Here is a 17,468-nt window from a genome sequence, read left to right on the forward strand (position 1 = left end):
CTCTGAGTGATGTCGTTTCTCCTGAGGACCCTCAGGAAGTGTAGAAGTTGTTGGGCCTTTTTTAGCACCTTCACACTGTTTATGCTCCATGTCAGACCCTCCTCAATGTACACACCCAGAAAACGGAAGTCCGACACCTGCTCCACTCGATCCCCGCTGATGATGAGTGGTGCGATGTCAGTCTTTTCCCTCCTGTAATCAATCACCAGCTCCTTGGTCTTTACAGTATGAAGGAGAAGGTTATTCTCCCTACACCACACCGACAGATGTTTAACCTCCTCTCTGTAAACTGACTCGTCTGCTCCAGTGATGAGCCCCACAACTGTAGTGTCGTCCGCAAACTTCACTATGATGTTGTTGTGGTGGGTGGAGGCAGAGCCGGCCCTAGACCTTTGGGGGCCCTAAGCAAAATTTGGTTGGAGGCCCCTTTGACCGTTTTAAGTAAGGCCTAAAGAAAAGCAATGACTACCTTATAACTATACGTTACTATACAGCTATATTATATCTACTGTGTTTGATGTCTAACAGGAAAATTATGATTCCACTGAGCTGAATAGCAGTGCAAGACCGAACACACACTGATGAACTTGCTGAATAAAAAGACTGATAAAGTGATTTTCACTGACCAAAGATACATTTTTAATTGACACCAGAGTTTAAGAGGCACAAACTACAGCATATATATAATTTAAGCCCTTTAATGTAGCCAAACTGGGTTTATATTGTTCTGTTAAATGCTTTAACACCACAGCAAATGGTATAGGTTTAATACTAAACCAATTTTATGCAGCATATTATTAGCATGTAAACAAATGTAGCATAACGAAAATGAATACAAGCACGATTTAGGCTAATGTTAATAACGAACGTTATAAGACTTTTAGTTCAGATTATCTCGGAAAATTAAGCCTACAGGCTTACCTTTATCTTCTTGTTTCTTCTCTTCTTCCAGCCTCTATTTTTGCCGTTTTTCATGGCCAGAAAGATATTTACGTTTCTTGTCAGACATCGTCGATTCGTCGGAGTCGCTAACTGACTGACCAAGTGACAACTGACAACGGGTGACATCATAGGTCAGTCAGGGTCAAGACTCGCGCGCGCCCTCGCAGAGACCTCCCAGCTGATTTGCCATAATAAAGAAATAATTAATAAATAACAACTCTGTGCTTGATAAAGAGCGCTGTAGGCCCATTTCTTTTTATTTATTTATTTTATGATAATTTTGCGATTTTTTTTTTTTTTTTACTAGCTAGCAGTGACTCTAGGGGGCCCTCTGCTGGCCACGGGGCCCTATGCAATTGCAACGGTCGCTTAGTGGCTTGGCCGGCTCTGGGTGGAGGTACAGTTGTGCGTGTAGAGAGTGTAGAGCAGGAGGCTCAATACACAGCCCTGTGGGGAGCCGGTGCTGAGACTAAGGGCCGTAGATGTGTGATGGCCCACTCTCACCCTCTGGGTGCGACAAGTGAGAAAGCTTTTAATCCACATACAGGTGGGCTATGGAATGCATTGGTCCATCAGTTTGTTCATCAGTTTTTGAGGAAGGATGGTGTTGAATGCAGAGCTATAGTCCACAAAAAGCATCCGTACGTAGCTCCCCTGCTGCTCTAGATGGGACAATGCAGCATGCAGGGCTGTAGCTACGGCGTCCTCTGTGGATCCATTAGCTCCATTAGATCCATTAAACTGGTGTGGGTCCAGGCTTTTTGACAGGCATGATGTAATGTGACCCCGGACCAGCTTTTCAAAGGATTTCATCACCACTGGGGTGAGTGCGACTGGCCGGTAGTCGTTGAGGCTGGAAATATAAGGTTTTTTTAGGCAGGGGGACAATGATGGAGGACTTCAGGCATGGTGGAACTGTGGACTCAGCCAGGGACTGGTTGAAAATCCTCATAAAGATTCCAGCCAGCTGATCCGCACAGTCTTTTAGAACACGCCCAGAGATGCCATCTGGCCCAGCAGCCTTCTTCGGGTCCACGGCCTGTAGTGTACGCCTCACCTCATGCTCAGTGAAGGTGAAGTTGCTATGGACCGTGAGGTGTGGTGTCGCTGCCATACTTGGTTCCACCTCAAAGCGGGCAAAGAAAGTGTTCAGTTCCTCTGCCAGCGAGGCCTCACCCTCAGCTGCTCCTAAAGTGGACCTGTAATTGGTGAGCTGTTCCATACTTCCCAGGTATGCCTCAATCCTCCGCCGATAATCCAACTTGGCCCTTTTGATGCCTCTTTTCAGGTCAGCCCTGGCCACAGTGTAAAGGGTCTGGTCACCAGACCTGAAGGCGGTGTTCCTCTCCCTCAGCAGCCGATGGAACTCCCTAGTCATCCAGGGCTTCTGATTGGGATAGACCCGGATCTGTTTTTCCACGGTAACAGTGCCTATGCAGTGACGTATGTAACACAGTACACTGTCCGTAAACATCTCCAGGTCTTGATGTAAAAACACATCCCAGTTGGTCCTATTAAAACAGTCCTGCAGCCGGTGGATGGCTTCATCAGGCCAAATTGTTATAGTTTTTGTGATGTTGGGTGTACTTTTCCTGAGGGGGGCATATGCAGGAATTAACAGCAGAGACAAATGGTCAGACTGGCCCAGGTGGGGTAGTGGTTTAGCCCTATAACCAAGTTTGATGTTAGAGTACGGTATTACTCCACCGCGGGAAACGGAAATGGGGTTGTTTGTATGCTTTTTGTAGTCTTATGCAGTCGCGGACGCGGTATCGTAGGCTAAGCTATCTAAACATTTTTACAAGATCGAAGCTATCTGTGTCAACTTAGAAATGGATTCCGAGACATTTATATGGGAGGATGACGGTTTTGAGATCGATTTTGATGGACAGGGTTATAGGTTTGAGCCTGAATATTCAGAGGAGGAATTTCTGCAAAGAAAGGCAGAGTTTGAACTGCAGTTGACAACGGAGTCCAGTGTTACGCCTGTTGTCGAAGCTGCTGCTGTCTCAAGACTTACAGGCACTTGGTGGTGTTCCTTTTGCCACGAATCTTCCCGCAATTCGGAACTGCACAAATTCGCCCCATTATTAGCTGTCTGTTTGTAATGCTTTCAATGAAGACAGCGATCTTCTGCTTGTTCTGTGTATATGCCCGTGGTTTGCTTGCAATTGGCAAAGGTGCATTATCGCCACCAACTGGGCTTGAGTGTCTATTATTCAAGCTCTCAACGGAAGAATCACGGGTGTGACGCGTTTGGCAAAATAGGTCCACAAAAGCTAAATAAACCTAAAATTCTCGGGACAGGAGCATGTGTCCAAATTTTTATCTTAACCGTTCTATTTCATCAGATACGATCTGTAAACAGGGCTTTAAGTGTAAAATACCGAACTTGTCCTTTAACATGTTGATATAAATGAGGGAGTACTGATTTCAAGTCTGCGTGATTGAAATCCCCCGCTATAATGTGTACAGCGTCAGGATATTTTCTCTGTTGGCCGGTAATGCTACTATGCAAATGACTGCTAGCCATTTTAGCATTAGCATCCGGTGGTATGTAAACAGCGGTTATCATGACAACAGAAAACTCTCTCGGGAGATAAGTAGGTCTGCATTTCACAGACACATACTCCAAGTTCGGGGAGCAGTGACTGTCCACAGTTACTGTGTTAGTACACCAGTTGTTATTCACTTACACACACAGCCCCCCTCCTCTGCTCTTAACAGAGCTCAATGTGAGATCAAAGGCATCTGAACAAGAAGAGAGAAACATCTATAACAACAACAAAACATTCACTAGATGTGTGTTTATGTGTATGTATAAATGTACACTTTCATGGTCCTGCTATCCTACTGATCTCTCCATGATGCTCCACAATATAAACAAACATTATTGTTGATATGCATCATGCACACACGTTCAGTATGTCAGTATTAGTATTTGACATACTTGAGTATCTGCTGTGAGCAGTTTGGGTCCTTCAGTTTGTCGGAGAGCAGCTTGAATCCTGAATCTCCGGGATGATTGTAGCTCAGATCCAGGTCTCTCAGGTGTGATGGGTTTGAGCTCAGAGCTGAAGACACATAACCACAGCCTCTCTGTCACCATACAGCCTGACAACCTACAGCTCCTGTTCAGCACCAGCCTCATATCCCTCCTTGTGTTGCTGAAGGACAACTACAGCAGATTACAGTTTACACATGGCCTCACTGACACACTGAAAACATATATCATTTCATTTCTTGATTGTATTATGGAGTGAAAAACACTGCAGACAATCTGTGAGTGTAGGGAGAAAATCATAAGAACATGACTGCAGAATAAGTTTAATCGGACAGATTTTGTGGAGCTTCGTTCAGGTGTCCTGACGTTGGAGGAAGGCTGAGACTGTTGTAGAGGACATGAAGCTCAGAGAACATATTCTTCACTGCCAAATATCTGTGCTTCAGCATTATAATACAACAAATCATATTTCAGCTGTCTTCTATCAGGACAAATAAAGGAACGGATCATATGGACACAGAAATAGAGCTAGTGACACAGAAGTGGCTCAACTTACCCAACATTAGGGGAAAAGTATGTTGTCACTGGGGAATTTGAGTTTAATATATATATATATATATATATATATATATATATTCATTTTTTGTGCATTATCCCATGACAGTCTTACTTTACAGCACATTATTCAGAATGTCTACCATTCAGAATATTTCCATGCATTTGTAGGACTGAGCAAATATGGGCAGAACTCTTTACTGCCCTAGTACTTCAAAAATAATTTTAAAGGTATACAGTACATGTGAATTAAACGTGGCACAATGGCCTTCATCATCACATTATGCTAATGCCTATCTAGTGCAAGGGATTTCATCAGTATGCTGATTGAGGACTGTTGGGAGACTCCAGGAACAGGATGGTTCTGTCGGGAGAGACAGAGTCATTTAAACCTCAATGACACGTCTGTACCATTTGCTTCACAGGACATACTGTATGCTTTCAACTACATACTGTTTATTTACTAGTGTGTTCTAATATGTAACTATGTCATCTTTGGTCTCATCTGACAGCCTATAAACTGAAATGAATGATGGTGAACTTAATAGAGATATTAAAGTATCCTAATCTACAATCTAGGTACTATTGGTTAAACATGCATTGAGGAGAATATGTTAATGTTCTTCTCCCCCTCTTGATCACTACCCATTTGCCTCATCTTTTGGTTTCCTGTCGGTCGGTTTCTGTGTTGGTATTACACTCATGTTTAACAATGCTTTGCTCAGGGTATAAGAAGGAAAGGTAACTGTTGATCTTGGAGAACGGCTTTAACCCCACCACTATGGCGTAACCTTATACTATGAGAAAGGCTTTTATGGCCTTGTTTGCACAACAGTGCATATTATTTGTTACAACTAAGTTTTCTATACAGTATGTTGTTCCATTCTACTGTATGTATGTTTAAACATGTATCTTAATGTATCTTTCCTTTTATCACTGATTATGTTGAAAGCTAAAGTGATTATGACTTTTGTTATCTAAACGTTCAGGTTAAATCCTACATTTTCCAATCAGTTCTAAGAAAGACATTTACCTTTAAAGAATAAGAGGTTAAAGAATAACAAAAACTTTAATGGAGTCAGATTAATTATATTGGAGTCAGATAAATATTTGAATTATACACGTCATCCCAATTATTTGTTCAAAATAGCAGCGTAAGCTTCCAGCCTCACACACTGAAATATCTAAAATATCCCAATGTTAAATTCTGGGACAACAAAATAAAGTTTACATAAAAGCCCTTTAATAGATAGTTTATGGCTAATCTATAAAAATGTACATTAACAATTCACCAACAAGTATGAAATACAGTTAGACAAACAAATATAAATGCTGGTATACATTTACTTTGACATTAAACTTATTTTACCGTCCCTGTAGAACATTTACTTAGATGTGCAAAAACGTACATTTATTTGTAATGTTACTATGACTTAATATTTTGAAAGGAGTATATTTTGATAAGTTCCAATAAACCCATATCAGATCAAGAATCAGACCAAAGTTCAGAAGTGGTAGAGCTTCTCTTCCTGAAGAACTGAGATGAATTCAGCTTTCACAGCATCACTGTGTTTGCGTATAATGTCACAGATCTTCCTCATGCTCTCCTGACTAGTTAAACTCTGTGTGATTTCCGAATATTGTTCCTCATGAATTAGTTCCAGATGACACAGTTTATCTGCAATGATCTGGACATTTTTAACCCCCTGAATGAGATTTGGCCAATGGTTATTAAAATATCTTGCTTTATTGGCCACACTATTCAGACGCGGCTCGTCTCTCTTAGGACGAATCAGATCGAGTTCATTTTTCTCAATTGTTGCAGTCCAGACAGTCTTCTGATCCTCTTCTCTGATAAGAGTCATTTGAAGATCATTCTCCAGACTTGTGTTGACCTTGAAGAAGTTTGGGTCAGTTTCTCTTCTGAGTGTGATCCCTTCTCTGGGATGGATAGTGGCACCAGGAACGGCAAGTTTGTGTGGCGTTTTCATCCGGAATGGCCTGTCAGGTCTGGGATGCTCTATTGGGTCATTTCTCTTTTCATTCTTCTCAACTTTTTCTTTTGCACGATCATCAAATGGAAAAAAGTAGAGATGTAGAATGAGAGGATCTTTAGACCGCATGTAGAGAAGAAGATCACAGTGTTCTTCCACTTGCATTATCCAACTAATTATTAATGTTTTCAGAGAGAAGGATGGTTGGACAATCTTAGCATGGAATCGGGTCAACTGCACAGGTTCTGTGGTCATTCCCTCGTCTTTTACGGTGAGGACTTTCACAGCATCTTTGAGAGAGGGGTCAGACTCTGCTAAACAGGCGTAATGGGGCAGATTAACTTCCTCCAGTTTCCCTGAGATCACCGTCACGTCAATCACTGGCCCGATCCGGTTGCACTGAAGCCTCTCCAGCTCTGCGTTGAGGAAGAGTCCGTCTACGGTCCGGTACTGAAGGGTGACGACACGGTCACAGACCCATCGCATTCTGGTCCTGACACACTCGTAACGGCCTGGGTCAGTGCTGACCCTGAACTTTGACCCTCCTTCATCTGTACAGGCCGACGGCTCAATCTGAAGCCACTGATCAGGATCAGCTATATGGACACAAGACTGGCAGTTCAGCAGCGGGGGAATATCGAGCCCAGAAGGTTTGAGCTCAGAGCACCTGTGAAGAACCAGAAGAAGCAGAAGCAAAGAGTCAGATGGTTTTATGCACAAACAAGATTAATATTGAATAAACTAATAAATAAAACTCACTGGTGACTTTAACTACGCTAGTTAGCATGAACTAACAATGAAGAATACTAAAGTCTTTATTAATCTCAGTTAATGTTAATTTCATCATTTATTTATACATTATTAAAATCAAATATGTCAATATTATTTAATGGACCCGAACTAACATGAACTAACAATGAACCGTTGACTAACTAACGTTAATTAATGAATGTTAACTAATGGGACCTTATTGTAAAGTATTACCAACAATTCAAAACCAAAAACATACAAACTACTATAAAAACTATTTAACAGGCAGTTTGTCAGGGAGAAAATATAAAGCTAGTATATAATGCATTGCTGACACCTGTGATGTCACTCACTAATAACAAACAATCAAATGTAACACACAAATGTATACTAGGAGAGTTTAATTCGCACATAATTGTCAAGTTATGTTTATGCAGGCTCTATGTTTAACTAGCCTACATGAACTCTATATTCTCCATCTATAAGCTCAAGTTGAATAATGTGTCAAGTCTTCTATAAATCAGTGTTTGTAACTGTGGATATTTTCACAGAGGTGGACAGATAAAGACCATCAGCAGTCTGTGTAAATAATTATTTGAATTAGTTTTGAGCATTCATATATTCTGATATTTTCGTTATTCTATATTTCTTAATATTGTGTTTATTATATTTTGAAAGTTTGCTTTGCACTGTTAGTTATTTAACCTATAGAGACCTTTATTTTGAAAGGTGGCTTGCCGGAAAGGCGAACAAATCGCTTGCGCACAGAGAGCGCGCATACAGATAGATTGCTGAGAGACGGAGACACGGAACCATGCAGTCACAGATTCACGGATCTGAATTATAGGGTTAAGGTTACCTTTAAAGTGAATTTAGGCATCTAGTCGCTTTTTATTTTTATTTTGTAGTATTTGTTTTGTGTCCGTTTGTTTTAGCACCTGGCTGGAAAGGAGTACAAGGTATACATCATGTATATTTATGCACTTGTATAATGTTACATAGCATATCTTGTCTTTATGATTGTTTTATATGTGCTTGTTTGATTTATGAGTAATTTAAGTTGTTTATGATAAATGTTCATTATATCGTCTACTGTTTTGTTTAATTTCTATGTATGTGAATTATTTACACATTCCAAAAATGTTAATTCATCTGTTCTAGCTCTTACGGTGTTGTGATGGCATTGTGAAGATGTAGTGAAGGTATTAAGGACAATAAATCGACAACATCAGTGAGAGAGTGAATTTTCTGTATTCAACCGGGCTGCTACAGTCTGGGGTGGACATAAATGTTCATTATCAAACATAATAAATGAGTTTGACTATAAAGAACTGTTTTGCTTGTAGCCGGCGAGGTGGCAATTAAAGGAGAACTCCGGTCAATTTTAACATTGAGCTCAATTTTTAGTAAATTTGGAGTGCTGTCAATACAGAGAACAACTACAAAAATCGGTGTTGCCTACACTGTGTTATCCTCTTTTTAAAATTTGCACCCTATTGACTTGAATGGGGCAAGTTTTAAACCTGCTTTTATCCTCTTAACATCTTTGATGTGTCATTACAAGTGCCCAGCCATGTTGAGTGATTCCTTAAGAGTGAACACGAGTGAATCTGACTGCAGTAGATGTGAAAGATATGAATAAAAATGATGTTATATCAGCCAGCGCACATACCTGTGTTTACTTCCTGTTTTCGGTGGAAGTCCAAAGTAGTCGATTGTCGAGTTCACGCGCGTGATCATAGTAACTAAACCTATGCGCGTGAACTCGACAATCGACTACTTTGGACTTCCACCGAAAACAGGAAGTAAACACAGGTATTTGCGCTGGCTGATATAACATGTTTTGTATACATTTCAGCTCTTACGTTGGTGATATGGTGAACGGATTAAGGAAACATCATAAAACCATTAGTAAAAGTCTCATCCTTGTTCGGGGGGCATGCTACATTTAGCTTTAAATTACCTAAAATTAATAATTTGTTTATATTCCCTGCACAGGAGAGACTTTGTGTTCTTTCCAAACAAAGGAAAATATATATATTTATTGGTATTTGCAAAAACATGTTGAATAATATCAGCATTTCGAGTATCAGCAAAACCCCAATATAGTGCATCTCTAGTGTTTAGTGATGTATGAAGAACAGAGGATTGAACTATTATTCACAGTCTGGAAAAATCCTTCACTAAGACAGTATATTTCACTCACCCGGCTGTGTGTGTGTCACTGTTGTTTCTCTCAGGACGATGTTTAATGTCACACAGAGACAACGAAGAGTTATAAGAAACCCCAAATCCATCATAGAGGGGTTCAGTGAATGCTGTCCTGAATGTGTGTAAGAGTGTGTGTGTGTGTCTGTTGTTTCTCTCAGGACGCTGTTTAATGTCACACAGAGACAATGAGGAGTTAAACTCATAAAGCCTAAATCCAGCATAGAGGGGTTCAGTGAATGTTGTCTTGAATGTGTGTAAGTGTGTGAGTGTGTGTGTGTCAGAGACGCTGTAGAAGGACAGAGTGCCGGCCGACACGTCCACATACACTCCTGCTCTCTTACAGGATGAACGGACGGGAGGAATACGAGTGTAGTTCTTATTGTGACGGACAGTGTATCTGTTATCACAGCACCACAGACTCCAGGATTTGTCATTCCATCCAAACACACAGTTATCACTCTTTCCTTTCCTGCTGATTCCTTTATATGACACTGATATAACGGCATAATCTCCACTCCATTCAGCCTCCCAGTAACAGCGTCCAGTCAGACTCTCTCCACACAGAACCTGATAAACACCATTAAATCTCTCTGGAAGATCAGGATACGGCTGATGTTCAGACACACACGTCACTGTCCTGTTCCCATCAGACAGAATGAGTTGAGTGTGTGCGGTGTTTGGATCCAGTGTGAGATCACAGGCATCTGAACACAAGAAGAGAGAAACATTTCACTAAATGAGACAAATCAACAACAAATCACTAAATGATTGTGTGTGTAGACCTACATTTGTGTAATCCTGGTGTAATTCTGAAATCTCCACTATGACCCACACTATAAAACACAAACATGATTCATATTCATTTCTAAAGGAAAGACAAGAAAGAAGCACAAACACACACACACAATCTGTTCTGTGACTAGGGTTGACTAGATCGTCTCGTATTTACAGATAAAATGATGCGTCCTGTATCAAATTAATAAGGGTTTGTCGGATTTGTCCCGTATTTTACATTAGGCTCACACAGTTAATAAACACATTAGGATTTTCAGCTTTGATCACAGGAATAAATTACACTACCGGTATATATTTCTGCAGTAATAGAGTTTGTCAGTTTTCTTTGACTCTTTTGACTTGATGTTTATTGTTATTAGGTGTAGAGGTAAAATCTTTGCGTGGCAGGGGGAGCTGCCACTCGACCAGTCACGGATACATGCGCCTGCCACTCGAACTTACACAATATGTAAGGTTTATTTACACGGAATGCAGCGAGCATAATGCAGAATTACCAAATGCAGCGCGTGTCTCGTGGCTCTATTAGTGGCTCTCACTGTTTACATCTTTCAGACACTCCGATTGATACTCGAGATCACACAGACAGTGCAATACAGATCTTATTTACCTTTTTCTCATCTTATCTTAAGATTTGATATGCTATATTTGCTTCTTATTTATTAAATCCAGGGAATTGGATCAAACATTGATTAAAATTAATATACAATTTATACAAAACGAATTTAACTTTTAATAAAAAAAGCTTTATACAAAACACAACTTAATGGAGTGGTCAAAATCATTCTTCAGAATGTCTGAGAATCAGACAGCTGAAAAAGTGAGAGCTCGTGTGGCTGGCGCGCGAATAAATTATAAGAGCGAATAAAATATAAGATAAGATGAGAAAAAGGTAAATAAGATTGTATTGCACACTGTCTGTGTGATTTCGAGTATCAATCGGAGTGTCTGATAGATGTAAACAGTGAGAGATCTTGTGGCTGGTGCGACACTATAGCCCAAGCGGGACCCAAGAGACACGCGCTTCCTTACAGGCAAAAAGAGCGAATAAAAAATAAAATAAGATGAGAAATAGGTAAATAAGATCTGTATTGCACTGTCTGTGTGATCGCGAGTATCAATAGGAGTGTCTGATAGATGTAAACAGTGAGAGAGCTTGTGGCTGGTGCGATGCTATTGGCTGGCGCGACACGAGACGCGCGCTGCATTTGGTTTGAAAAAAAAAAAACTTGCATATTGTGTAAGTTCGAGTGGCAGGCGCATATATCCGTGACTGGTCGAGTGGCAGGCACATACAACGCAGTGGCAGGCGCATAAATCCGTGACTGGTCAAGTGGCAGGCGCATATAACGCGGTGGCAGGCGCATAAATTTGTGACTGGTCAAGTGACAGGCGCATAAATCCGTGACTGGTCAAGTGACAGGCGCATAAATCCGTGACTGGTCAAGTGACAGGCGCATAAATCCGTGACTGGTCAAGTGGCAGGCGCATATAACGCGGTGGCAGGCGCATAAATTTGTGACTGGTCAAGTGACAGGCGCATAAATCCGTGACTGGTCAAGTGACAGGCGCATAAATTTGTGACTGGTCAAGTGACAGGCGCATAAATCCGTGACTGGTCAAGTGACAGGCGCATATATCCGTGACTGGTCGAGTGGCAGGCGCATATAACGCGGTGGCAGGCGCATAAATCCGTGACTGGTCAAGTGGCAGGCGCATATAACACGGTGGCAGGCGCATAAATCCGTGACTGGTCAAGTGGCAGGCGCATAAATCTGTGACTGGTCGAGTGGCAGGCGCATATAGCGCGGTGGCAGGCGCATAAATTTGTGACTGGTCCAGTGGCAGGCGCAAATATCCGTGACTGGTCGAGTGGCAGGCGCATAAATCCGTGACTGGTCGAGTGGCAGGCGCATATATCCGTGACTGGTCAAGTGGCAGGCGCATATAACGGGGTGGCAGGCGCATAAATCCGTGACTGGTCAAGTGACAGGCGCATAAATCCGTGACTGGTCAAGTGGCAGGCGCATAAATCCGTGACTGGTCGAGTGGCAGGCGCATAAATCCGTGACTGGTCGAGTGGCAGGCGCATATATCCGTGACTGGTCAAGTGGCAGGCGCATATAACGCGGTGGCAGGCGCATAAATCCGTGACTGGTCAAGTGGCAGGCGCATATATCCGTGACTAGTCGAGTGGCCGGCACATACAACGCAGTGGCAGGCGCATATATCCGTGACTGGTCGAGTGGCAGGCGCATAAATTTGTGACTGGTCAAGTGGCAGGCGCATATAACGCGGTGGCAGGCGCATAAATCCGTGACTGGTCAAGTGACAGGCGCATAAATCCGTGACTGGTCAAGTGGCAGGCGCATATAACGCGGTGGCAGGCGCATAAATCCGTGACTGGTCGAGTGGCAGGCGCATAAATCCGTGACTGGTCAAGTGGCAGGCGCATAAATCCGTGACTGGTCAAGTGGCAGGCGCATATAGCGCGGTGGCAGGCGCATAAATTTGTGACTGGTCCAGTGGCAGGCGCAAATATCCGTGACTGGTCAAGTGGCAGGCGCATAAATTTGTGACTGGTCGAGTGGCAGGCGCATATATCCGTGACTGGTCGAGTGGCAGGCGCATAAATCCGTGACTGGTCGAGTGGCAGGCGCATAAATCCGTGACTGGTCAAGTGACAGGCGCATAAATCCGTGACTGGTCAAGTGGCAGGCGCATATAACGCGGTGGCAGGCGCATAAATCCGTGACTGGTCAAGTGGCAGGCGCATATAACGCGGTGGCAGGCGCATAAATCCGTGACTGGTCAAGTGACAGGCGCATAAATCCGTGACTGGTCAAGTGGCAGGCGCATATAACGCGGTGGCAGGCGCATAAATCCGTGACTGGTCAAGTGGCAGGCGCATAAATCTGTGACTGGTCCAGTGGCAGGCGCATATAGCGCGGTGGCAGGCGCATAAATTTGTGACTGGTCCAGTGGCAGGCGCAAATATCCGTGACTGGTCAAGTGGCAGGCGCATAAATTTGTGACTGGTCGAGTGGCAGGCGCATATATCCGTGACTGGTCGAGTGGCAGGCGCATAAATCCGTGACTGGTCGAGTGGCAGGCGCATAAATCCGTGACTGGTCAAGTGACAGGCGCATAAATCCGTGACTGGTCAAGTGGCAGGCGCATATAACGCGGTGGCAGGCGCATAAATCCGTGACTGGTCAAGTGGCAGGCGCATATAACACGGTGGCAGGCGCATAAATCCGTGACTGGTCAAGTGGCAGGCGCATAAATCTGTGACTGGTCCAGTGGCAGGCGCATATAGCGCGGTGGCAGGCGCATAAATTTGTGACTGGTCCAGTGGCAGGCGCAAATATCCGTGACTGGTCGAGTGGCAGGCGCATAAATTTGTGACTGGTCGAGTGGCAGGCGCATATATCCGTGACTGGTCGAGTGGCAGGCGCATAAATCCGTGACTGGTCGAGTGGCAGGCGCATATATCCGTGACTGGTCGAGTGGCCGGCGCATATAACGCAGTGGCAGGCGCATATATCCGTGACTGGTCGAGTGGCAGGCGCATAAATTTGTGACTGGTCGAGTGGCAGGCGCATATAACGCGGTGGCAGGCGCATAAATCCGTGACTGGTCAAGTGGCAGGCGCATATAACGCGGTGGCAGGCGCATATAACGCGGTGGCAGGCGCATATAACGCGGTGGCAGGCGCATACATCCGTGACTGGTGAAGTGGCAGGCGCATAAATCCGTGACTGGTCCAGTGGCAGGCGCATATAGCGCGGTGGCAGGCGCATAAATTTGTGACTGGTCAAGTGGCAGGCGCATATAACGCGGTGGCAGGCGCATAAATCCGTGACTGGTCGAGTGGCAGGCGCATATATCCGTGACTGGTCAAGTGACAGGCGCATAAATTTGTGACTGGTCCAGTGGCAGGCGCATATATCCGTGACTGGTCCAGTGGCAGGCGCATAAATTTGTGACTGGTCAAGTGGCAGGCGCATATAACGCGGTGGCAGGCGCATAAATCCGTGACTGGTCGAGTGGCAGGCGCATATATCCGTGACTGGTCAAGTGACAGGCGCATAAATTTGTGACTGGTCCAGTGGCAGGCGCATATATCCGTGACTGGTCCAGTGGCAGGCGCATAAATTTGTGACTGGTCGAGTGGCCGGCGCATATAACGCGGTGGCAGGCGCATAAATCTGTGACTGGTCAAGTGGCAGGCGCATAAATCTGTGACTGGTCAAGTGGCAGGCGCATAAATCTGTGACTGGTCAAGTGGCAGGCGCATAAATCTGTGACTGGTCAAGTGGCAGGCGCATAAATCTGTGACTGGTCAAGTGGCAGGCGCATAAATCTGTGACTGGTCAAGTGGCAGGCGCATAAATCTGTGACTGGTCAAGTGGCAGGCGCATAAATCCGTGACTGGTCAAGTGGCAGGCGCATATATCCGTGACTAGTCGAGTGGCCGGCGCCTATAACGCAGTGACAGGCGCATATATCCGTGACTGGTCGAGTGGCCGGCGCATATAACGCGGTGGCAGGCGCATAATGACTGGTCGAGTGGCAGGCGCATATATCCGTGACTGGTCGAGTGGCCGGCGCATATAACGCAGTGGCAGGCGCATATATCCGTGACTGGTCGAGTGGCAGGCGCATAAATTTGTGACTGGTCGAGTGGCAGGCGCATATAACGTGGTGGCAGGCGCATAAATCCGTGACTGGTCAAGTGGCAGGCGCCTATAACGCGGTGGCAGGCGCATATAACGCGTGGCAGGCGCATAAATCCGTGACTGGTCAAGTGGCAGGCGCATAAATCCGTGACTGGTCAAGTGGCAGGCGCCTATAACGCGGTGGCAGGCGCATATAACGCGTGGCAGGCGCATAAATCCGTGACTGGTCCAGTGGCAGGCGCATAAATCCGTGACTGGTCCAGTGGCAGGCGCATATAACGCGGTGGCAGGCGCATAAATCCGTGACTGGTCGAGTGGCAGGCGCATAAATCCGTGACTGGTCAAGTGACAGGCGCATAAATTTGTGACTGGTCCAGTGGCAGGCGCATATAGCGCGGTGGCAGGCGCATAAATTTGTGACTGGTCCAGTGGAAGGCGCAAATATCCGTGACTGGTCGAGTGGCAGGCGCATAAATCCGTGACTGGTCAAGTGACAGGCGCATAAATTTGTGACTGGTCCAGTGGCAGGCGCATATAACGCGGTGGCAGGCGCATATATAACGCGGTGGCAGGCGCATAAATCCGTGACTGGTCGAGTGGCAGGCGCATAAATCCGTGACTGGTCAAGTGACAGGCGCATAAATTTGTGACTGGTCCAGTGGCAGGCGCATATAGCGCAGTGGCAGGCGCATAAATTTGTGACTGGTCCAGTGGCAGGCGCAAATATCCGTGACTGGTCGAGTGGCAGGCGCATATATCCGTGACTGGTCGAGTGGCAGGCGCATAAATTTGTGACTGGTCGAGTGGCCGGCGCATATAACGCGGTGGCAGGCGCATAAATCCGTGACTGGTCAAGTGGCAGGCGCATAAATCCGTGACTGGTCAAGTGGCAGGCACATATATCGGTGACTGGTCGAGTGGCCGGCGCATATAACGCGGTGGCAGGCGCAAAATGACTGGTCGAGTGGCAGGCGCATATATCCGTGACTGGTCAGGTGGCCGGCGCATATAACGCAGTGGCAGGCGCATATATCCGTGACTGGTCGAGTGGCAGGCGCATATATCCGTGACTGGTCGAGTGGCAGGCGCATATATCCGTGACTGGTCGAGTGGCAGGCGCATATATCCGTGACTGGTCGAGTGGCAGGCGCATATATCCGTGACTGGTCGAGTGGCAGGCGCATATATCCGTGACTGGTCGAGTGGCAGGCGCATATATCCGTGACTGGTCGAGTGGCAGGCGCATATATCCGTGACTGGTCGAGTGGCAGGCACATATATTCGTGACTAGTCGAGTGGCCGGCGCTTATAACGCAGTGACAGGCGCATATATCCGTGACTGGTCGAGTGGCCGGCGCATATAATGCAGTGGCAGGCGCATATATCCGTGACTGGTCGAGTGGCAGGCGCATATATTCGTGACTGGTCGAGTGGCAGGGTTAGCCCTAACCTGCCACTGCATTATATGCGCCGTGACTGGTCGAGTGGCAGGCGCATATATTCGTGACTGGTCGAGTGGCAGGGTTAGCCCTAACCTGCCACTGCATTATATGCGCCGGCCACTCGACCAGTCACGGATATATGCGCCTGTCACTGCGTTATAAGCGCCGGCCACTCGACTAGTCACGAATATATGTGCCTGCCACTCGACCAGTCACGGATATATGCGCCTGCCACTCGACCAGTCACGGATATATGCGCCTGCCACTCGACCAGTCACGGATATATGCGCCTGCCACTCGACCAGTCACGGATATATGCGCCTGCCACTCGACCAGTCACGGATATATGCGCCTGCCACTCGACCAGTCACTGATTTATGCGCCTGCCACTGCATTATATGCGCCGGCCACTCGACCAGTCACGGATATATGCGCCTGCCACTGCATTATATGCGCCGGCCACTCGACCAGTCACGGATATATGCGCCTGTCACTGCGTTATAAGCGCCGGCCACTCGACTAGTCACGAATATATGTGCCTGCCACTCGACCAGTGCACGGAGTAAACATAAGAGCAGAAAGTTGCTCCGTCTTCGACTGGTAAATGAAGAGATACCTTGTTGATCACTCAGTGTTTATATTGCAATAAATAATAACTACTGAATGAATGTACACTGCAGTTCAAAAATGTGTTGGTTAGTCAGATTTTCTTTTCAGTAAGGATGCATTAAAGTTATCAAAGTTGACATTAAAACATGTGTAATGTTACAAAATATTTCGTTTTTAAATAAATGCTTTTCTTTTGAATTTTTTATTCATCAAAGAATCATGAAAAAAATAATCATAGTTTCCAAAATATTAAGCAGCAAACTGTTTTCATATTTCTGAAGGGTCATGTGACACTGAAGTAATGATTTTGAACATTCAGCTTTGACATCACAGGAATAAATTACATTTTGAAATATATTAGATACTATTTTAAATTGTAATACTATTTCACAATATTACTAAGGTTTCACTGTATTTTTTTATTTAAAAATTCAGCTTGGGTGAGCATGAGCGCTTTATAAAACATTTTTTGTCCCTTTGTGCACTG

General features: G+C 45.0%; 2 protein-coding genes across 3 annotated transcripts in view; both read right to left on the bottom strand.

Annotated features, from left to right (window-relative positions):
* Positions 1-17,468, bottom strand: part of mslnb (mesothelin b) — a gene marked incomplete at its 5' end in the record, with an annotated part of 567,774 nt that overhangs the window by 116,289 nt on the left and 434,017 nt on the right. The window lies entirely within an intron of this gene.
* The window catches only part of LOC307001093 (NACHT, LRR and PYD domains-containing protein 1 homolog), a 119,741-nt gene continuing 107,826 nt past the window's right edge, over positions 5,554-17,468 (bottom strand). For both annotated transcript variants that reach the window (XM_079617242.1, XM_079617243.1), the window contains exons 4-6: positions 10,243-10,289; positions 9,452-10,160; positions 5,554-7,162 (exon numbers count right to left, since the gene is read on the bottom strand). In XM_079617242.1, coding sequence (XP_079473368.1) covers positions 6,007-7,162; positions 9,452-10,160; positions 10,243-10,289 — 1,912 coding nt within the window. In that variant the 3' untranslated portion in view covers positions 5,554-6,006. The remainder of the gene's footprint in view (positions 7,163-9,451; positions 10,161-10,242; positions 10,290-17,468) is intronic.

The sequence above is a fragment of the Phoxinus phoxinus genome (assembly GCF_949152265.1).
Source record: "Phoxinus phoxinus genome assembly, chromosome: 6".
Lineage (NCBI taxonomy): Eukaryota > Metazoa > Chordata > Actinopteri > Cypriniformes > Leuciscidae > Phoxinus > Phoxinus phoxinus.